The sequence below is a fragment of the Manacus candei genome, unplaced genomic scaffold (assembly GCF_025592945.1).
Source record: "Manacus candei isolate 608988 ecotype Guabito, Panama unplaced genomic scaffold, ASM2559294v1 h1tg000292l, whole genome shotgun sequence".
Classification (NCBI taxonomy): domain Eukaryota; kingdom Metazoa; phylum Chordata; class Aves; order Passeriformes; family Pipridae; genus Manacus; species Manacus candei.
Window position 1 is genome coordinate 1 of NW_026138340.1, and position 21,331 is coordinate 21,331.

The window sequence follows — 21,331 nt, forward strand, 5'->3', positions numbered from 1 at the left end:
CCCCTTAAAGGGGCCGCGCCGCGATTGAAATAATCGATCGATTGATTTATTTACAAAACTGGGGGGGGGAGATAAAACACCGGGGGGGATCGGGGGGGGGTCTCTCCAACGTCCAACGTTCACTTGAGAAATGCAACCTCTGGAATCTTCCCTTCCAGCTGCAAAGAGAGAGGGAGGGGAGTCAGTGGAGGAGGGGGGAGGGGCCCCCAAAATGGGGAGGGGGCGCAAAGAGGGGGGAGGGGAGGGCAGAGACCCCCACCTTGAGCTGGGTGAAAACCTGCCCGGCCTGGCCGTAATCCCAGTCGTTGTCCTGGAGGCACCTGGAGGGAGAGGGGGAGGGTCGGGGGGAGGGTCCGCGGGGGGCTTTGGGGGGGCTCTCGACTCACTTCCGGTATTTTTGGGGTATTTCAGGGGTGTTTTGGACTCACTTCTGGGACCACTCGAGGTTCATGCCCGACTGCAGGACAAGGGCTGGTTTGGGGTATTTTTGGGGTATTTTTGGGGTATTTTGGGGGCATTTTTGGGGTGTTTCAGGGGTGTTTTGGACTCACTTCTGGGACCACTCGAGATTCATGCCCGACTGCAGGACAAGGGCTGGTTTGGGGCATATTTTGGGTATTTTGGGGGTGTTCTGGACTCACTTCTGGGACTACTCAAGGTTCATGCCTGACTGCAGGACAAGGGCTGGTTTGGGGTATTTTGGGGGTATTTCAGGTTATTTTGGGGTTTTTCAGGGTTTTTTTGGGGTATTTTGGACTCACTTCTGGGACCACTCGAGGTCGATGCCCAACTGCAGGACAAGGGCTGGTTTGGGGTATTTTTGGGGTATTTTTGGGGCATTTTTTGGGTATTTTTGGGGTATTTTGGACTCACTTCTGGGACCACTCGAGGTTCATGCCCGACTGCAGGACAAGGGGTGGTTTGGGGTATTTTGGGGGTATTTCAGGGTTTTTTTGGGGTATTTTGGACTCACTTCTGGGACCACTCGAGGTTGATGCCCGACTGCAGGACAACGGCTGGTTTGGGGTATTTTGGGGGTATTTCAGGGTTTTTTTTGGGGTATTTTGGACTCACTTCTGGGACCACTCGAGGTTCATGCCCGACTGCAGGACAAGGGATGGTTTGGGGTATTTTTGGGGCATTTTTAAGGCATTTTTGGGGTGTTTTGGACTCACTTCTGGGACCACTCAAGGTTCATGCCCGACTGCAGGACAAGGGGTGGTTTGGGGTATTTTGGGGGTATTTTTGGGGTATTTTGAGGTATTTTTGGGGTGTTCTGGACTCACTTCTGGGACCACTCGAGGTTCATGCCCGACTGCATGGCGAAGGCCGCCAGCATCTCCTGCTGCTCGGGGCTCAGGGTGGGCACGGGGGCTGCTGGAGGGGGTGGGCGCGGGCAGAGCGAAGGCCTTGCGCAGCTCCTCGGGGCTCGCCCCCCGCACGAACAGCTCGTCGTTCACCAGGCACAGCCTGGGGGCAGAACGGGGCATTTGGGGCAAAACGGAGGGATGGGGGGGGAAATGGGGGGATTTGGGGGGAATACAGAGGGATTCGGGGGGGAAAATGGGGGGATTGGGGGGAATACAGAGGGAGTTGGGGGGAAATGGGGGGATTTAGGGGGGGATTTGGGGGGAAAATGGGGGGATTTAGGGGGGGATTTGGGGGGGAAATGGGGGGATTTAGGGGGGGATTTGGGGGGGAAACGGGATTTGGGGGGAAATGGGGGGATTTGGGGAAATGGTGGGATTTGAGGGGCAATAGTGGGATTTGGAGGGAAATGGTGGGATTTGGGGGGGAAATGGTGGGATTTGGGGGGAAATGGGGGGATTGGGGGGAATACAGAGGGATTTGGGGGGAAAATGGGGGGATTTAGGGGGGGATTTGGGGGGGAAATGGGATTTGGGGGGAAATGGGGGGATTTGGGGGGAAATGGTGGGATTTGGGGGAGAAAACGGGGGGATTTGGGGGAATACAGAGGGATTTGGGGGGGAAATGGTGGGATTTGGGGGAGAAAACGGGGGGATTTGGGGATAACGAGGGTGGAAGGAGTGGGGGGGGGGGCCACCCTGGGTTAGGCTCCTAAAAGTGACCCATTTTTAGGGTCATCCCTTGGCCAAACAGTGGGAACGTGGGAAAAGCCGGGAGGTGGGAGGGGGTCATCCCATGTCGTTGCACAGCCCAGGAATGGGGGGAAAAACGGGCGGATTTGGGGCAAAAGGGGCAGAATTGGGGCAGAATTGGGGCAGATTTGGGGCAGAATTGGGGCAGATTTGGGGCAGAATTGGGGCAGAATTGGGGCAGATTTGGGGCAGAATTGGGGCAGAATTGGGGCAGATTTGGGGCAGAATTGGGGTAGATTTGGGGCAGATTTGGGGCAGAATTGGAGCAGATTTGGGGCAGAATTGGGGCAGAATTGGGGCAGAATTGGGGCAGAATTGGGGCAGATTTGGGGCAGATTTGGGGCAGAATTGGGGCAGAATTGGGGCAGAAGTGCCCCAGGGCCCCTCCCAGCCCTCGGCCCCCCCTCCCAGTCCCAGTGGGAGCGGGGACTGGTCCCAGTTGGGCTGACCCGCTGTTCCCCGCCGGCACCGCGATGAACATCCGCGTGAAGGCCCGAACGGAGTCCCGGGATTTGCCGTCCACTGCCGGGAACAGGAACCGGTCAGCGGGGAGAGGGGGAAAGGGGGGAAAGGGGGGGAAAGGGGGGGAAAGGGGGAGGAAGGGAGGAGAAAAGGGGAGAAAAAGGGAGGAAAAAAAGGGGAAAAAAGGGGAAAAAAGGAGAGAAAAGGGAGAAAAAGAGGGGAAGAAAAAGGGAGAAAAAGGGAGAAAAAGGGGGAGGAAGGAGAAAAAAGGGGAAAAACCATGGAGAAAAAGAGGGAAAAGAGACAGAAAAATGAGTAAAAAAAGGGGAAAAAAGAGAAAAGGGGAAAGAGAAAAGAGTGGGAAAGGGGGAGAAAGGGAGGAGAAAAGGGGGAGAAAAAGGGAGAAAAAAAGGGGAAAAAAGGAGAGAAAAGGGAGAAAAAGAGGGGAAGAAAAAGGGGGAAAAAGGGGGAGGAAGGAGAAAAAATAGGAAAAAAGGGGAAAAAAACATGGAGAAAAAGAGGGAAAAGAGACAGAAAAATGAGTAAAAAAAGGGGAAAAAGAGAAAAGGGGAAAGAGAAAAGAGTGGGAAAGGGGGAGAAAGGGAGGAGAAAAGGGGAGAAAGGGAGGAGAAAAGGGGGAGAAAAAGGGAGAAAAAAGGGGGAAAAAAGGAGAGAAAAGGGAGAAAAAGAGGGGAAGAAAAAGGGGGGAAAAGAGGGGAAGAAAAAGGGGGGAAAAGAGGGGAGAAAGGAGAAAAAAGTAGTAAAAAACAAGGAGAAATGTGGAAAAAAAGGGGGAAAAGAGACAGAAAAATGAATGAAAAAAGGAGGAAAAAATTGGGAAAAAGGAGAAAAGGGGAAAAAGGGGGAAGAGTGGGAAAAGGGGGAGAAAAGGGGAGGAAAAAAACGGGAAAAAAGGAGAGAAAAGGGAGAAAAAGAGGGGAAGAAAAAGGAGGGGGAAAATGGGGGGAAAGGGAGGGAAGGACAAAAAAAATAGGAAAAAAGGGGAAAAAACCATGGAGAAAAAGAGGGAAAAGAGAGAAAAATGAGTAAAAAAAGGGGAAAAAAGAGAAAAGGGGAAAGAGAAAAGAGTGGGAAAGGGGGAGAAAGGGAGGAGAAAAGGGGGAGAAAAAGGGAGGAAAAAAGGGGAAAAAAGGAGAGAAAAGGGAGAAAAAGAGGGGAAGAAAAAGGGGGGAAGAAAAAGGGGGAAAAAGGGGGAGGAAGGAGAAAAAATAGGAAAAAAGGGGAAAAACCATGGAGAAAAAGAGGGAAAAGAGACAGAAAAATGAGTAAAAAAAGGGGAAAAAAGAGAAAAGGGGAAAGAGAAAAGAGTGGGAAAGGGGGAGAAAGGAAGGAGAAAAGGGGGAGATAAAGGGAGGAAAAAGAGACAAAAAAAAAGAGAAAAAAGGGAGAAATAGAGGAGAAGAAAAACAGGGAAAAAGAGGGGGGAAGGAGAAAAAAGTAGTAAAAAACAAGGAGAAATGTGGAAAAAAAGGGGGAAAAGAGAGAAAAATGAATGAAAAAAGGAGGAAAAAAGTGGAGAAAAGGAGAAAAGGGGAAAAAGGGTGAAGAGTGGGAAAAGGGGGAGAAAGGGGGGAAAAAGGGGGAGAAAAGGGGAGAAAAAAAGGAGAACAAAGGGAGAAAAACAGGGAAGAAAAAGGAGAAAAAAGTAGTAAAAAATGGGAAAAAAACCACAGAAAAAAAGGGGAGAAAGAGATGGAAAAAATGAGGAAAAAAAGGGGGGGAAAAAAGGGTAAAAAGGGGGGAACTCACCTTCCTTGAAGATGCCGTGCACGGTGAAGCAGAGCAGCGTGTTCTGCAAGAGAGGGGGGGGTCAGGGGGGTGTCCCCGGGTTTTGGGGGGTCCCTGGGGGGTTTTGGGGGTCCTGGGGGGTTTGGGGAAGTCCCTGGAGAGTTTTGGGGGGTCTCTGGGGGGTTTTAGGGGGTCCCCAGGGGGGTTTGGGGGGCTCCTCTGGGGGGTTTTGGGGGTCCCTGGGGGGGGGGTGGGGCCTGAAGGGGATGCTCAGGGGGTTTGGGGGGGGGTCCTTGTGGGTTTTGGGGGGTTCTTGTGGGTTTGGGGGGTCCTTAGGAGTCCCTGGGGAGTTTGTGGGGGGGGTTTGGGGGTCCCTGGGGGGTTTTGGTGGGTCCCTGGGGGTTTGAGGAGGTCTCAGGAGGTCCCTGTGGGTTTGGGGGGGGTCCCTGTGGGTTTGGGGGGGTCCTTGTGGGTTTGGGGGTCCCCTGGGGGGTTCGAGGAGGTCTCAGGGGGTCCCTGTGGGGGGTTCCTGGGGGGTTTCGGGGGGTCCCTGGGGGGGTTTGGGGGGTCCCTGGGGGTTTGAGGAGGTCTCAGGGGATCCCTGTGGGTTTGGGGGGGTCCCTGAGGGTTTGGGGGGGTCCCTGGGGTTTTGGGGGGTCCCGGGGGGGGTCAGTGTTTCACCGTCTGGGCACAGATGTCGACGACGAAGGAGTTCACGTCGTGCTGGGTCTTGGGCAGCTCGTTCAGAAAAGCCACCACGTTGAGCCTCGTGTGCTTGAGCAGCTTGAAACGCATGGCTGGGGACAGGGGGGACAGGCTGAGCCCAAAACACCCCAAAACCACCCCAAAATCAACCCTAAATCCCTGAAACGCATGGCTGGGGACAGGGGGGACAGGCTGAGCCCAAAACACCCCAAAATATCCTAAAATCCACCCCAAAACCAGCCCTAAATCCTTGAAACGCATGGCTGGGGACAGGGAGGACAGGGTGAGTCAAAACCACCCCAAAACCACCCCAAAATCAACCCTAAATCCTTGAAACGCATGGCTGGGGACAAGGGGGACAGGGTGAGCCAAAACACCCCCAAAACACCCCAAAAACACCCCAAAATCAGCCCTAAATCCTTGAAACGCATGGCTGGGGACGGGGGGGACAGGGTGAGTCAAAACCACCCCAAAACCACCCCAAAATCAACCCTAAATCCCTGAAACGCATGGCTGGGGACAAGGGGGACAGGGTGAGCCAAAACACCCCCAAAACACCCCCAAAACACCCCAAAATCCACCCCAAAACCAGCCCTAAATCCTTGAAATGCATGGCTGGGGACAGGGGGGACAGGGTGAGCCAAAAACACCCCAAAATATCCTAAAATCCACCCCAAAATCAGCCCTAAATCCCTGAAACGCATGGCTGGGGACAGGGGGGACAAGGTGAGCCAAAACACCCCAAAATATCCTAAAATACACCCCAAAATACACCCCAAAATCAGCCCTAAATCCTTGAAATGCATGGCTGGGGACAGGGGGGACAGGCTGAGCCAAAACACCCCAAAAACACCCCCAAAACCACCCCAAAATCAGCCCTAAATCCTTGAAACGCATGGCTGGGGACAGGGGGGACAGGGTGAGCCAAAAACACCCCAAAATATCCTAAAATCCACCCCAAAATCAGCCCTAAATCCTTGGAATGCATGGCTGGGGACAGGAGGGACAGGGTGAGGAAAAACACCCCAAAATATCCTAAAATCCACCCCAAAATCAGCCCTAAATCCCTGAAACGCATGGCTGGGGACAAGGGGGACAGGGTGAGTCAAAACCACCCCAAAAACACCCCCAAAACACCCCAAAATCCACCCCAAAACCAGCCCTAAATCCTTGAAATGCATGGCTGGGGACAGGGGGGACAGGCTGAGCCCAAAACACCCCAAAATATCCTAAAATCCACCCCAAAACCAGCCCTAAATCCTTGAAACGCATGGCTGGGGACAAGGGGGACAGGGTGAGCCAAAAACACCCCCAAAATATCCTAAAATCCACCCCAAAATCAGCCCTAAATCCCTGAAACGCATGGCTGGGGACAGGGGGGACAAGGTGAGCCAAAACACCCCAAAATATCCTAAAATACACCCCAAAATCCACCCCAAAATCAGCCCTAAATCCTTGAAACGCATGGAAAGAGGGGACAGGGTGAGTCCCCCCCCCAAGCTCAAATCACCCCAGAATCCTCATAAAACCCGCCCAAAAATCCCCCCAAATCCAGCCCAAAATCCCCCCCAAATCCAGCCCAAAATCCCCCCCAAATCCAGCCCAAAATCCCCCCAAATCCAGCCCAAAATTCCCCCAAATCCAGCCCAAAATCCCCCCAAATCCAGCCCAAAATCCCCCTAAAATCCAGCCCAAAATTCCCCTAAAATCCATCTCAAAATTCCCCTAAAATCCATCCCAAAATCCCCCCAAATCCATCCCAAAATTCCCCAAAAATCCATCCCAAAATCCCCCCAAATCCAGCCCAAAATTCCCCAAAAATCCATCTCAAAATTCCCCCAAATCCAGCCCAAAATTCCCCTAAAATCCATCCCAAAATCCCCCCAAATCCAGCCCAAAATCCCCCTAAAATCCAGCCCAAAATCCCCCCAAATCCAGCCCAAAATCCCCCCAAATCCAGCCCAAAATCCCCCCAAATCCAGCCCAAAATCCCCCTAAAATCCAGCCCAAAATCCCCCAAAATCCAGCCCAAAATCCCCCTAAAATTCCCCCCCCCAACCCCCAAATCTCTCTAAAATCCACCCCCAAAATCCCCCTAAAATTCCCCCCTCCCCCAACCCCCAAATCTCTCTAAAATCCACCCCCAAAATCCCTCCAAAATTCCCTCAAAACATTCCCAAAAATCCCCCCAAAATCCCCCCAAATCCCCCCAAATTCCCCCCCAGATTCCCGGGGGGACTCACTGGGGTCCTTCAGCTTCTTCACGTTCCTGCTGTCCTTGAAATACTCGTTCAGGCTGTTCCTGGGAGAAATTGGGGGGAAAAGGAGGGGGAAAAAGTGGGAAAAGGGGGCAAAAGGGGGCAAAAAAGCAGGGGAAAAAGGGTGGGGGAGCTTTGGGGGGTCCTGTCCCTCGGGGGGGGGGCTCGAAGGGGATGCTCAGAGGGTTTGGGGAGGTCCTTGTGGGTTTGGGGGGGTCCCTGGGGGGGTTTTTGGGTGGGGGGGCCTAAAGGGGAATGCTCAGGGGGTCTCAGGGGGTCTCGGGGGGTTTTGGGGTACCTGGGGGGGGTGTGGGGCCCAAGATGGGTCTCGGGGGGTTTTGGGGTACCTGGGGGGGGTGTGGGGCCCGAAGGGGATGCTCAGGGGGTCTCAGGGGGTTTGGGGGGGATCTCAGGGGGTTTTGGGGTACCTGGGGGGGGTGTGTGGCCCGAAGGGGGTCTCAGGGGGTTTGGGGGGGGTCCCTGGGGGTTTTGGGGTACCTGGGGGGGGTGTGGGGCCCGAAGGGGATGCTCAGGGGATCTCAGGGGGTTTGGGGGGGGTCCCTGGGGGTCACAGGGTACCTGGGGGGGGTGTGGGGCCCAAAGGGGATGCTCAGGGGGTCTGGGGGGGGTCCCTGTGGGTTTTGGGGTACCTGGGGGGGGTGTGGGGCCCGAAGGGGATGCTCAGGGGATCTCAGGGGGTTTGGGGGGGTCCCTGGGGGTCCCTGTGGTACATGGGGGGGTGTGGGGCCCGAAGGGGATGCTCAGGGGATGCTCAGGGGGTTTGGGGGGGGTCCCTGTGGGTTTTGGGGTACCTGGGGGGGGTGTGGGGCCCGAAGGAGATGCTCAGGGGATCTCAGGGGGTTTGGGGGGGGTCCCTGTGGGTTTTGGGGTACCTGGGGGGGGTGTGGGGCCCGAAGGGGATGCTCAGGGAACACGAGGCCCCATCATGATACGCGTCCAGCAGCCCCTGCCGGTCACTGGAGTCGTACACGGAGTAATACCTGGGGGGGGAGGGAAAAGGGGGGGTCACAGGAGTAATACTTGGGGGGGGGCAAGGAAAAAGGGGGGGTCACAGGAGGGGAAAAGGGGATTTTTCCCTTTTCCTCCCCAGTTTTGGTCACTCACTGCTGCAGGAACCTCAGCACCAGCCCCTTCAGGTCGTCCGAGCCGAAATAACTGCCCTGGAATTGGGGGGGGGGGACACGGATGGGACCCCCCCACACACACGAGGGGGGGCCCAAATAGAGGGGAGGGGCCCCAGGAAGGGGGGAGGGGTCCCAAAAAGGGGGAAAGGGTCCCAAAAAGAGGGGAGGGGTCCCAAAAGGGAGGGGGAAGGGTCCCAGAAAGAGGAGGGGTCTCAAAAAAAGGGGAGGGGTCCCGAAAAGAGAGAGGGGTCCCAAAAGGAGGGAGGGGGTCCCAAAAAGGGGGGAAGGGTCCCAAAAAGAGGGGAGGAGTCCCAAAAGGGGGGAGGGGTCCCAAAAAGGGGGAAAGGGTCCCAAAAAGAGGGGAGGAGTCCCAAAAGGGGGGAGGGGTCCCAGGAAGGGGGGAGGGGTCCCAAAAAGAGGGTGAAGGGTCCCAAAAAGAGGGGAGGGGTCCCAAAAGGGGGGAAGGGTCCCAAAAAGAGGGGAGGGGTCCCAGGAAGGGGGGAGGGGTCCCAAAAGGGGGGAGGGGTCCCAGGAAGGGGGGGAAGGGTCCCAAAAGGGGGGGGGTCCCAAAAAGGGGGGGAAGGGTCCCAAAAGGGGGGGGTCCCAAAAGGGGGGAGGGGTCCCAAAAAGAGGGGAGGGTCCCAAAAAGGGGGGAGGGGTCCCAAAAAGAGGGGAGGGTCCCAAAAAGGGGGGGTCCCACCTTGCAGGGGGGGAGCGTCGTGGGGGCCTCGACGTCGAAGGCGATGGGGGGGGGGAGCTCGTGGCCATCCTGGGGGGGGATCATTGTCACCCCCCCCAAAAAAAAACCCCCTTGGTGACCCCCCAAACCCTCCTGAACAGCTTTAACCCCCCCCCAAACCCCCGGGGTGCCCCCTCAGCCCCCCCAAACCCCCCCCCAACCCCTGGGGGTGCCCCCTCAGCCCCCCCAAACCCCCGAGGTGCCCCCCCAGAGCCCCCCAAACACCCCCCAAACCCCAGGGGTGCCCCCCCGAGCCCCCCCAAACTCCCCCCAAACCCCCAGGGTGCCCCCTTAATTCCCCCAAAGCCCCCCCCAAACCCCTGGGGTGCCCCCTCAGCCCCCCCCAAACCCCCCCAGACCCCTGGGTGCCCCCCCAAGAGCCCCCCATACCCCTGGGGTGCCCCCCCAGCCCCCCCCAAACCCCCCCAGAGCCCCCCAGCCCCCCTGGGGTGCCCCCTCAGCCCCCCCCAAACCCCCCCAGCCCCCCTGGGTGCCCCCCCAGCCCCCCCCAAGCACTCACCAGCCGCAGCAGTTTTGGGAACCTCTCTCTGACGGAGCTGCCGGGGGGGGGCACAGTGGGTGGGGGGGCCGAGCAGCCCCCCAGGACCAGGCCCTGCCCCCCCCCCAAAAAAAAAAACCCTTTCTGAGCCCCCCCCCCCCTCCCCCTCCTCCCCCCCTTTCCCTGCCCTCCCCAGGGACACCCCAAAAACTGCCCCCTCCCCCCCTCCCCTCCCATTCCGGGGGGGGTCAAGGGTCACCCCCATTCGGGGGGGGGGTCCAGGGTCACCCCCATTTGGGGGGGGGGGGTCTCTAGGGGGGAGGGGGGGATCCTGTGGGACTTACCTGGCTCGTACTCACCTGGCTGAGGGGGCTCTGGGGGGGGGGGACCCCCCAAAATCCCCCTGGTTGTGGCTGAGGGGGGGGGTTGGAGAGGGGGGGGACACACAGAGAGGATTTGGGGGGCATGGGGGGGGGGGCACACAGAATTTGGGGGGCACAGAAAGGGGTCTGGGGGGCACAGAGGGGAAGATTTGGGGGGTCCAGGGGAGGGGGGGGGGCACACAGAGAATTTGGGGGGGCACAGAGAGGATTTGGGGGGTATGGGGGGGGGGGGGCACACAGAATTTGGGGGGCACACAGAGGGGTTTGGGGGGCACAGAGGGGAAGATTTGGGGGGTCCAGGGGAGGGGGGGGGGGGCACACAGAGAATTTGGGGGGGGCACAGAGAGGATTTGGGGGGCACGGGGGGGGCACACAGAATTTGGGGGGCACAGAAAGGGGTTTGGGGGGCACAGAAGGGAAGATTTGGGGGGTCCAGGGGAGCGGGGGGGGCACACAGAGAATTTGGGGGGCACGGGGGGGGCACAGAGGGGATTTGGGGGGCACGGGGGGGGCACACAGAATTTGGGGAGCACACAGAGGGGTTTGGGGGGCACAGAGGGGAAGATTTGGGGGGTCCAGGGGAGGGGGGGGGCACACAGAGAATTTGGGGGGCACGGGGGGGGCACAGAGGGGATTTGGGGGGCACGGGGGGGAAGATTTGGGGGGAAGGCAGAAGAGGGGGAGACAGAACCAGGATTTGGGGGGGGAGGGGGGGGGAACAGAGAAAGATTTGGGGGGTCCAGGGGAGGGGGGGGGGGGGCAAACAGAGAGTTTGGGGGGGGCAGAGGAAGGATTTGGGGGGTCCGGGGGGGGGACCCAGAGCCTCTTCCCCTCCCCCTGCTCCCCCCAGCCCGGGGGGGGGGCTCCATTCCCGGGGGTCCCACTCGGAGCAGGGGGGGGGGTTTCTGGGGGGTGTTGGAGGTGGTTTGGGGGTATTTTAGGGGGTGGTTTTGGGGCTGTTTTTTGGGGGGTGTTCGAGGTGGTTTGGGGGTATTTTAGAAGTATTTTTTGAGGTGTTTTTTTGGGGTGCTTTGGGGTGTTTTTTGGGGTGTTTTGGGGGGTGTTTTTGTGGATGTTTTTTGGGGTGTTTTGGGGTGTTTCTGTGGATGTTTTTCGGGGTGTTTTGTGTTTCTGTGGATGTTTTTTGGGGTGTTTTGGGAGCTGTTTCTGTGGATGTTTTTCGGGGTGTTTTGGGGTGTTTCTGTGGATGTTTTTTGGGGTGTTTTGGGGTGTTTCTGTGGATGTTTTTCGGGGTGTTTTGGGAGGTGTTTTTCTGGATGTTTTTTGGGGTGTTTTTGGAGGTGTTTCTGTGGATGTTTTTTGGGGTGTTTTTGTGGATGTTTTTGGGGTGTTTTTGTGGATGTTTTTTGGGGTGTTTTGGGGTGTTTTTGGGGTGTTTTTTGGGGTGTTTTCGTGGATGTTTTTTGGGGTGTTTTTTGGGGTGTTTTTGTGGATGTTTTTGGGGTGTTTTTTGGGGTGTTTTTGTGGATGTTTTTCGGGATGTTTTGTGTTTCTGTGGACGTTTTTTGGGGTGTTTTGGGAGCTGTTTCTGTGGATGTTCCCGGGGGTGTTTTTGGGGTTTCCTGGGGGTGTTTCTGGGGTCTCCCAGGGGTGTTTTGGGGCGGGGGCTGCCCCGGGGGCCCCCCCAGGCGGGCGAGTGGCCGCTCACGGCTGTGCCTGTCTTAGGTTGTCCCTCCCCGAGGGATCTTACCCGTCTCTGGCTAACCAGCCCTCCCGAGCGCCAAGGGGGGGTCAGGGGGACCCCCAGCCCCGGGGGGACCCTCAGTGGGGCCTTCACACCCCCAGGGAGACCCCAAAAGCCCCGGGGGGGACCCTCAGCGGGGCCTTCACACCCCCGGGGGGGACCCCAAAAGCCCCGGGGGGACCCTCAGTGGGGGCCTTCACACCCCCAGGGAGACCCCAAAAGCCCCGGGGGGACCCTCAGCGGGGCCTTCACACCCCCGGGGGGACCCCAAAAGCCCCGGGGGGACCCTCAGTGGGGTCTTCACACTCCTGGGGGGACCCCAAAAGCCCCGGGGGGACCCTCAGTGGGGTCTTCACACCCCCAGGTGGGATCTTCACACCCCCAGGGAGACCCCAAAAGCCACAGGGAGGGACCCTCTGTGGGGTCTTCACATCCCCAGGGAGACCCCAAAAGCCCTGGGGGGACCCCCAAACCCCCGGGGGGACCCTCACTGGGGCCTTCAGAACCCCAGGGGACCCCCAAAACCTCAGGGGGACCCTCAGCAGGGCCTTCACACCCCCAGAGAAACCCCAGAACCCCCGGGGGGACCCCAGAACCCCAGGGGGGGCCCTCAGCAGGGCCCCCAGCTCCTGGGACGGGCTCAGGGGGACCCCCAGAACCCCCGGGGGGACCCTCCCCAGGGTCTGCACACCCAGGGGGGACCCCCAGACCCCCACGAGGGGCACAGAGGGAGCCCCCACACCTCGGGGGGGACCCTCCCCAGGGTCTCCAGCAATCAGGGGGATCCTCAGTGTGACCTCCAGCCCCTTAGGGGGGGACAGGGGGACCCCCAGACCCCCTCAGTGTGACCTCCAGCCCCTTAGGGGGAACAGGGGGACCCCCAGACCCCTTCATGTGATCTCCAACCCCTTAGGGGGGGACAGGGGGACCCCCAAACCCCTTCAGTGTGACCTCCAGCCCCTTAGGGGGGACAGGGGGACCCCCAAACCCCTTCAGTGTGACCTCCAGCCCCTTAGGGGGGACAGGGGGACCCCCAGACCCCTTCATGTGATCTCCAACCCCTTAGGGGGGACAGGGGGACCCCCAGACCCCCTCAATGTGGTCTCCAGACCCCCAGGGCACGGGAGGAATTTTGGGAGCCCCCCCAAAAAAAGGGGGTGGAAAAGGGGGGGGAGAGTGAGGGGGTGTGGGGAGGAGGCTGTGGGGGGAGAGGGGGGGAGAAGGAAGAAGCAAAGAGGAAGGAAAGGGAAGGAGAGAGGAAACAGGTAAACAGGAAGAGGAAAAAAGCGGGGAAAAAGAAAAGGAAAAGAGAGAAAGTGGGAAGAAAAAAAAAGAAAGAAAAAGGTAAAAAGCGAAGAAACAAAAATAAAAGAGGAAGAAAAGAGGAACAAAACACTGAGGGGAAAAAAAGGAGAAAAGGAAAAGGTAGAAAACGTGAAAACGGGCTGGAAAAGGGCAGGAAAGAGATTTTGGGGACACAGGGGGAGTTTTGGGGGCACACACAGGTTTGGGGACACACAGAGGTTTGGGGACACAAGTTTGGGGACACACAGGTTTGGGGACACAAGTTTGGGAACACAGAGGTTTGGGGACACACAGAGGTTTGGGGACACACAGAGGTTTGGGGACACACAGAGGTTTGGGGACACAGAGATTTGGGGACACAGAGATTTGGGGACACAAGTTTGGGGACACAAGTTTGGGGACACAGAGATTTGGGGACACAAGTTTGGGGACACAGAGGTTTGGGGACACAAGTTTGGGGACACACAGAGATTTGGGGACACACAGAGATTTGGGGACACACAGAGGTTTGGGGACACAAGTTTGGGGACACACAGAGAGATTTGGGGACACACAGGGGGGTTGGGGACACAGAGATTTGGGGACACAAGTTTGGGGACACACAGAGAGATTTCGGGACACACAGGGGGGTTGGGGACACAGAGATTTGGGGACACAAGTTTGGGGACACACAGAGGTTTGGGGACACAGAGGTTTGGGGACACAGAGGTTTGGGGACACAAGTTTGGGGACACACAGAGGTTTGGGGACACAAGTTTGGGGACACAGAGATTTGGGGACACAGAGATTTGGGGACACAGAGGTTTGGGGACACAGAGGTTTGGGGACACAGAGATTTGGGGACACAGAGATTTGGGGACACAAGTTTGGGGACACAGAGGTTTGGGGACACAAGTTTGGGACACACAGAGATTTGGGGACACACAGAGATTTGGGGACACAGAGGTTTGGGGACACAAGTTTGGGGACACAGAGAGATTTTGGGGACACAAGTTTGGGGACACACAGAGATTTGGGGACACAGAGGTTTGGGGACACACAGAGATTTGGGGACACACAGAGATTTGGGGACACACAGGGGGTGTCCGGGCACTGCCGCTCCCCAGGTTTGGGGGGTCTCCTGGGGGGTGTCCTGGGGGTGTCCTGGGGGGTGTCCTGGGGGGTGTCCTGGGGGGTGTCCTGGGGGTGTCCTGGGGGGTGTCCTGGGGGGTGTCCCGGTCCTGCCGAGCCCCCCCTGCCCGGGGGGGTGCTGGGTGGGGTGTGGGGGAGGCCCCCGGGCCCCTCGGGGCCCCCCCAGGGCGGGCACTGACCTGATGTAACTGGCCTGGTCCCGGAAGGAGTCGCACAGGGGGTTCCCGTCCAGCCACAGCTCCTCCAGCTTCAGCCCCTTCACCTTGTCCAGCTCCCGCTCAGACTTCAGCTGGGGGGACCCCAAAACCCCCGGGGGGACCCTCAGCGGGGTCTTTACACCCTCAGTGGGGTCTTCCTACCCCCAGGGAGACCCCCAAAAGCCCCAGGGGGACCCTCAGCAGGGTCTTTACACCCCCAGGCGGGGCCTTCACACCCCCAGGGAGACCCCAAAAGCCCCAGGGGGACCCTCAGTGGGGTCTTCACACCCCCAGGTGGAGCCTTCACACTCCTACAGAGACCCCCAACGTCCCCAGGGGGACCCTCAGTGGGGTCTTCACACCTCCAGGGAGACCCCAAAAGCCCCAGGGGGACCCTCAGCGGGGTCTTCACACTCCCGGGGGGACCCCAAAAGCCCCAGGGGGACCCTCAGCGGAGCCTCCAGAGCCCCAGGGAGACCCCCAACGCCCCGGGGGGGACCCCAAAACTCTCCCCAGCTCCTGGGAGGGGTTCGGGGGGGGGGGGGGGAGACCCCCAAAACCCCCCGAGGGACCCTCAGCAGGGCGTTCACAGCTGCTGGGGGGACCCTCAAACCCCCGGGGGGACCCTCGTTGGGGGCTTCAGAACCCAGGGGGGGGTCAGGGGGGGTCAGGGAGGGGTCCAGGGGGGCGGGAGGGTCTCGGGGGGGCAGGGGTCTCACCCACCTCGTTGCGTGAGAGGTCGAGGACTTTGAGCCCGGGGGCCTTGAGGGCCAACTCGGCCAGATCGTCCAGGCGGTACAGCTTGTTACTGCCCAGGTTCAGGGACTGCAGCTGGGGGGAAATGGGGGGGTTACAGGGGGGAAACGGGGGTCTGGGGGGGAGAAATGGGGGTCTGGGGGCACCCCGTTACTGCCCCAGGTTCAGGGACTGCAGCTGGGGGGAAAGGGGGGTTATAGGGGAGAAATGGGGGTCTGGGGGCACCTTGTTACTCTGCCCAGGTTCAGGGACTGCAGCTGGGGGCAAATGGGGGAAATGGGGGGGTTACAGGGGGCAATGGGGGTCTGGGGGGCAGAATATAGGGTTGGGCAGGTAAGGAGGGGATTGGGCAGCGAAGAAGAGGACTGAGGGGAACAAGAAGGGATTGGGGGGGACCAGCAGGGTCCAGGGGTCCCAGCAGGGTCCAAGGGGCCCAGCACACATTTGGGGGTCCCAGCAGGGTCCAAGGATCCCAGTACACATTTGGGGGTCTCAGCAGGGTCTCAGGGGGTCCCAGCAGGGTCCAAGGGTCCCAGCACACATTTGGGGGTCCCAGTAAGGTCCAGGGGTCCCAGCACACATTTGGGGGTCCCAGCACACATCTGGGGGTCCCAGCAGGGTCCAGGGGTCCCAGCAGGGTCTCCTGTGGGGGTCCCAGCCCTCACCTCGGGGATGTTCTCCTCGATGATGCGCAGCACCACGGCCATGCAGCTGCGCTGGTTCAGCACCACGTCGATGCTCTGGGCCACCAGATCTGGGGACAGGGGGAGCAGGGGGGGGTCAAGCCCGGCTCCTGCAGCCCCCCCCAGGACCCCCAAAGCCCCCCCCCAGGCCCCCCAGACTCACCCGGGTCGACGCGGAGGCTCTTGAGGTCCAGCGCCTGCTGGGACCCGTCGTATCGCTTGCTCATGCAGAGCTGGGGGGAGAGAGGGGTGAGACCCCCACCCTGAGGCCCCCCAGACCCCCTGACCCCCACCCTGACCCCCAACCTGAGCCCCCACAGACCCCTTGACCCCCACCCTGAGCCCCTGAGCCCCCACAGACCCCCTGACCCCCACCCTGAGCCCCTGAACTCCACCCTGAACCCCCCAGGACCCCCAAACCCCACCCTGAGCCCCCAAACCCCACCCTGAGCCCCTGAGCCCACCCTGAACCCCTGACCCCACCCTGAGCCCCCCAGGACCCCTGACCCCCACCCTGAGCCCCCCAGGACCCCCCAACCCCACCCTGAGCCCCCAGGACCCCTGAACCCCACTCTGAACCCTGAGCCCACCCTGAACCCCTGACCCCCACCCTGAGCCCCCCAGGACCCCTGACCCCCACCCTGAGCCGCCCAGGACCCCCCCACCCCCACCCTGAGCTCTTCCAGGACCCCTGACCTTCACCCTTGAGCCCCCCAGGACCCCCCACCCCCACCCTGAGCCCCCCCACCTTGAGCTGCTCGATCTCCTCAGGTTTGAGCTCGTTCTGCAGCGACTGCGCGGCGCCGACGCGTTGATCACGATCACGACCTGGGGGAGCGGGGACGGGGCCGTGGGTCCCACCCGGAGCACATCCTGCCCCCTCCCACCCCAGTCCACCTCGTTCCATCCCCATCCCACCCCAGCCCACCTCATTCCATCCCCCTCCCACCCCAGACCTCATTCCACCCCTATCCCACCTCGTTCCATCCCCATCCCACCTCATTCCATCCCCATCCCACCTCATTCCATCTCTATCCCACCTCATTCCATCCCTATCCCACCTCGTTCCATCCACATCCCATCCCTCCCCATCCCCTCCTTCTTCCCATCTCCATCCCCATCTCACCCAGCTCTCCCCACCCCAACCCCCTTCTCCCATCTCGTCCCACCTCATCCAGCCCCTCCCACCCGTCCCCCCATCCCATTCCCATCCCATCCTCTTTTCCACCTCTTCCCATCCCATCCCCATCCCGTTCCATCCCACCCACCACTTCCCATCCCAACCCATCCCATCCTTGTTTCCATCATTCATCCTGATCCCATCCCTTCCTCCCCACCCCAACCATCCCATCCTATCCCATCCATCCATCCCACCCCTTCCTCCCCACTCTCCCACCATCCCACCCCAATCCCAGTCCCGCCCCATCCCATCCCTTCCTCCCCATCTTCCCACCATCCCACCCCAGTCCCAATTCCAATCCCATCCCATCCCATCCATCCCATCCCTTCCTCCTCACCCTCCCACCATCCCACCCCAATTCCAATCCCACCCCATCCCACCCCACCCCATTCCCTCCATCCCATCCCTTCTTCTCCACCCTCCCACCCTCCCACCCCATCCCAATTCTGCCCCATCCCGTTCCATCCACTCATCCATCCCACCCCATCCCATCCATCCATCCCATCCCATCCATCCATCCAATCCCCATCCCATCCCATCCCATCCCATCCCATCCCACCCCATCCCATCCCATCCCATCCCATTCCATCCCATCCCATCCATCCATCCAATCCATCCCATCCCATCCCATCCCATCCCATCCCATCCCATCCCATCCCATCCCATCCCATCCCATCCCATCCATCCCATCCCATCCCATCCCATCCCATCCCATCCCATCCCATCCCATCCCTTCCCATCCATCCCATCCCTTCCCATCCCACCCCACCCCATCCACCCCACCCCATCCATCCCATCCCATCCCTCCCATCCCACCCCATCCCATCCCTCCTATCCCACCCCATCCCATCCCATCCATCCCACCCCATCCCATCCCATCCATCCCATCCATCCATCCAATCCCATCCCACCCCAACCCACCCCATCCCATCCATCCCATCCCATCCCATCCCATCCATCCATCCCCTCCCATCCCTCCCATCCCACCCCAAATCCCACCCAATCCCCCTCCATCCCACCTTGTAGTTGTCCCTGTCGGTGATTTTCCGGGACACCTGTTTGAGGGCGTTGGCGGCCGTCGCGTCCTCCACGTAGAACTGGCCCGGTTGTGGTCGTAGTGGAACTGCAACGGGAGCCTTCGGGTCCGGGGGGGGCACAGGGACCCCCGGGGGGGGAAGGACCCCCCAGAACCACCCCCAGGAACCCCCAGAGCCCCCCCAGGAACCCCCAGAACCCACCAGGAACCCCCAGAATCACTCCCAGGAACCCCCAGAGTCCCCTCAGGAACCCCAGAGCCCCCCCAGGAACCCCAGAACCACACCCAGAGCCCCCCCAGGAACCCCAGAGCCCCCCAGAACCACCTCCAGGAATCTCCAGAACCTCCAGAGCCCCCCCAGGAATCCCCAGAACCCCCCCAGGAACCCTCAGAGCCCCCCCAAAAAACCCCCAGAACCCCCAGGAACCCTCAGAGTCCCCCAGGAACCCCCAGAGCCCCCCAGAGCCCCGACCTCGACAGGGGTGAAGGGGACGCTGCAGAGGTTCTGGATGGAGCTGAGCAGCCACGACTTGTCGTATTTCTTCCCATATGGGATCTGGGGAAAAGGATCCCACGGGATTCAGGGACAGGGGGGACGAGGGAAGGGGGACAAAGGAGAGGGTAAAAAAGGAAAAGCGGAAAAAAGAAGAAAGGGAAAATCCCGGCGCCGTCATCCCCAATCCCAGACCCCCCATTCCCATCCCACCGCCCCCATTCCCATCCCAGTGCCCCCATTCCAGCCCCACCGACCCATTCCAAGCCCAGTGCTCCAATTGCCCCCTACCCCAAACTCAGTGGTCCCCAAGCCAAGTGCTCCCCCATCCATTCCCAGCACCCCCCAATCCCATTCCCACTGTCCCCCATCCCATTCCCAGCACCCCCCCATCCCATTCCCAGCGTCCCCCATCCATTCCCAGTGCCCCCATCCCATTCCCAGTGCCCCCATCCATCCCCACTGTCTCCAATCCATTCCCGGTGCCCCCTGACCATGATCTTGAACCAGCTCCTCCTGCCCCTGTCCCTGCTGGCCCAGTCCCATTCCCAGTGCCCAATCCCACTCCCAGTGCCCCAATCCCATTCCCAGTGCCCCAATCCCATTCCCAGTGCCCCAATCCCATTCCCAGTGCCCCAATCCCATTCCCCAGTGTCCCCACCCCATTCCCAGTGCCCCCCACCCCATTCCCAGCACCCCCTGACCGTGATCTTGAACCAGCTCCTCCTGCCCCCGTCCCTGCTGGCCCAGTCCCATTCCCAGTGCCCCAATCCCACTCCCAGTGCCCCAATCCCACTCCAGTGCCCCCATCCCCTTCCCAGTATCCCCCACACCCATTCCCAGCACCCCCTGACCGTGATCTTGAACCAGCTCCTCCTGCCCCCGTCCCTGCTGGCGGCCCCGCGCTCGGCCCCGTGCAGGTCCCGCTTCACCGTGATGTGGATGTTGGTGGGGCGGCTGGGCCGGGGCCCGTACGGGACACTGGGAACACCGGGAATGCCTGCAGTGAGTCTGGGAACCCCCAGGACCCCCAGAGCCCCCCCACTCACTGTCAGCTGGGCTGGGGCCCGTACGGGACACTGGGAACACCGGGAATGCTGTGGTGAGCCTGGGAACCCCCAGAGCCCCCCCACTCACTGTCAGCTGGGCTGGGGGCCCGTATGGGACACTGGGAACACCGGGAATGCTGTGGTGAGTCTGGGAACCCCCAGAGCCCCCCCACTCACTGTCAGCTGGGACAATGTCCATATGGGACACTGGGAACACCGGGAATGCTGTGGTGAGTCTGGGAACCCCCAGGACCCCCAGAGCCCCCCCCCTCACTGTCAGCTGGGCCGGGGCCTGTATGGGACACCGGGAACACTGGGATGAGTCCAGGACCCCCCCAGGACCCCCGGAGCCCCCCCACTCACTGTCAGCTGGGCCAAAGCCCATATGGGACACTGGGAACACCGGGATGAGTCTGGGACCCCTCAAAGCCCCCCCACTCACTATTGGCCACGGGCCCACAGAGGACACTGAGGACATTGGGGACCCCGGGGTGAGTGCAGGACCCCCCCCCCGGGACCCCGAGGTTGAGTCCAGGACCCCCCCAGTGCCCCCACTCACTATCTGCCGCGGGGCCCGTCGTGGGGCTCGGCCATGGGCACGTCCCCGTCGTCCTCGTCGGGGCGGGCTCGGCGGGGCCGGTTCCGGGCGTTCTCGCTGTACATCTTCCCCCGAACGGCCCCCGGCCCTTGCGGCGCCGGCCCGGGAACGCCCGGCCCCCCACGCGGTCATCGTGCTCTGGGGAGGGGGGGGGGGGGACACGCGGGGGTCAGGGGGGGGCACCGGGGACCCCCTCAGGGTCACCCTGACCGACCCCTGGACCCCCGACACCATCGTTGTGCTCTGGGGGTCGCGAAGGAACCGGAGACCCCCTCAGGTCATCGTTACCGACCCCCGGCCCCTAACACGGTCACCGTGCCCGGGGGGTCAGGGGGGCTCTGGGAAGCCCCCCGGGGTCATCGTTACTGACCCAGAAGGCAGGGAGGGACCCCGCCAGACCCTGCAACCCCTGACACAGTCACCGCGCTCTGGGGGGGCACCGGGGTCACGGGGGGCCCAGGGACCCCCCCCCAAACCCCATTCCCTCTCTCCCCCCTCCCCAGTTCCAGCCGCGGGGGTCTCTCCTGCCCAATCCTTCTCCAGCTCCATCCCCTGTCCGAGACCCTCCGTCCCCAGCTCCAGACCCCGCTCCCGGCCCGGGGGTCTCTCCCGCCTCCATTCCGTCCCTCCCAGCCCCCTCCTCGTCCCTGGTCCCCGTCACCGACCCCGGGGTCCCCCTTACCGATCCCGGGGGTCTCTCCCGCCCACCCGCCCCCCCGCCAGCTCCATTCCCTCTCCCTGGTTCCCCCTCCCCTGTCCCCGGTGTCCCCCCGCTGCCTGTTACCGACCCGGGGGTCCTCCCTCCACCGCCGGGCTCTCTCCCGGCTCCATCCGCTCCCCCCCCGGCCGCCCGGTCGCCCCCCCCCCCACCCGCGGCCTACCCCTCCGCGCTCCCTCCCCGCCGCCTCCGCCGCCCGCGGTGCCCCCTCCGCGTGCCCGGGCGGTTCTCCGCGCTGCCCCCCGGTCCCTCCCCGGTCCTCCTGGGTTCCCCCCGGTCCCTCCCGAGCCCCCCGGGCGCTCTCACCGCTGTACCCGCCCCCCTTCCCCTCCTCCGCCATCGCCGCCGCCGCCGCGGCCTCCCCGCCGCGCGTCCCCCGCACGTCACTTCCGGCCGGCGGGTCACCCGCGCAGGCGCAGT

General features: G+C 61.1%; 2 protein-coding genes and 2 long non-coding RNA genes across 4 annotated transcripts; 2 read left to right on the forward strand and 2 right to left on the reverse strand.

Annotated features, from left to right (window-relative positions):
• Positions 1-24: 24 nt before the first annotated feature.
• LOC127464906 (nuclear RNA export factor 1-like) lies at positions 25-9,929 on the reverse strand. The gene is given in 12 exon segments (XM_051775359.1): positions 25-158; positions 260-320; positions 1,287-1,372; positions 1,374-1,470; positions 2,570-2,642; positions 4,353-4,395; positions 5,013-5,128; positions 7,280-7,338; positions 8,188-8,295; positions 8,420-8,475; positions 9,140-9,208; positions 9,699-9,929. Coding segments are annotated over 12 exon segments (1,023 nt in total). The 5' UTR covers positions 9,915-9,929; the 3' UTR covers positions 25-119.
• Positions 9,930-11,050: 1,121 nt separating this feature from the next.
• On the forward strand, positions 11,051-11,926 carry LOC127464908 (uncharacterized). The gene is made up of 3 exons (XR_007901697.1): positions 11,051-11,144; positions 11,326-11,444; positions 11,604-11,926. It is a non-coding gene; the product is annotated as an uncharacterized LOC127464908 (long non-coding RNA).
• An 849-nt stretch (positions 11,927-12,775) lies between these two features.
• On the reverse strand, positions 12,776-21,251 carry LOC127464905 (nuclear RNA export factor 1-like). Its single transcript, XM_051775358.1, is given in 17 exon segments — positions 12,776-13,348; positions 13,747-13,778; positions 13,919-13,934; positions 14,097-14,179; positions 14,239-14,490; positions 15,122-15,229; positions 15,820-15,908; positions 16,001-16,070; positions 16,586-16,635; positions 16,638-16,665; positions 18,037-18,119; positions 18,122-18,140; positions 18,526-18,609; positions 19,401-19,527; positions 20,155-20,230; positions 20,233-20,331; positions 21,218-21,251. Coding segments are annotated over 17 exon segments (1,740 nt in total). The 3' UTR covers positions 12,776-12,858.
• Positions 13,095-14,209, forward strand: LOC127464907 (uncharacterized). The gene is made up of 7 exons (XR_007901696.1): positions 13,095-13,318; positions 13,417-13,508; positions 13,539-13,576; positions 13,680-13,778; positions 13,809-13,872; positions 13,980-14,029; positions 14,097-14,209. It is a non-coding gene; the product is annotated as an uncharacterized LOC127464907 (long non-coding RNA).
• Positions 21,252-21,331: the final 80 nt, after the last annotated feature.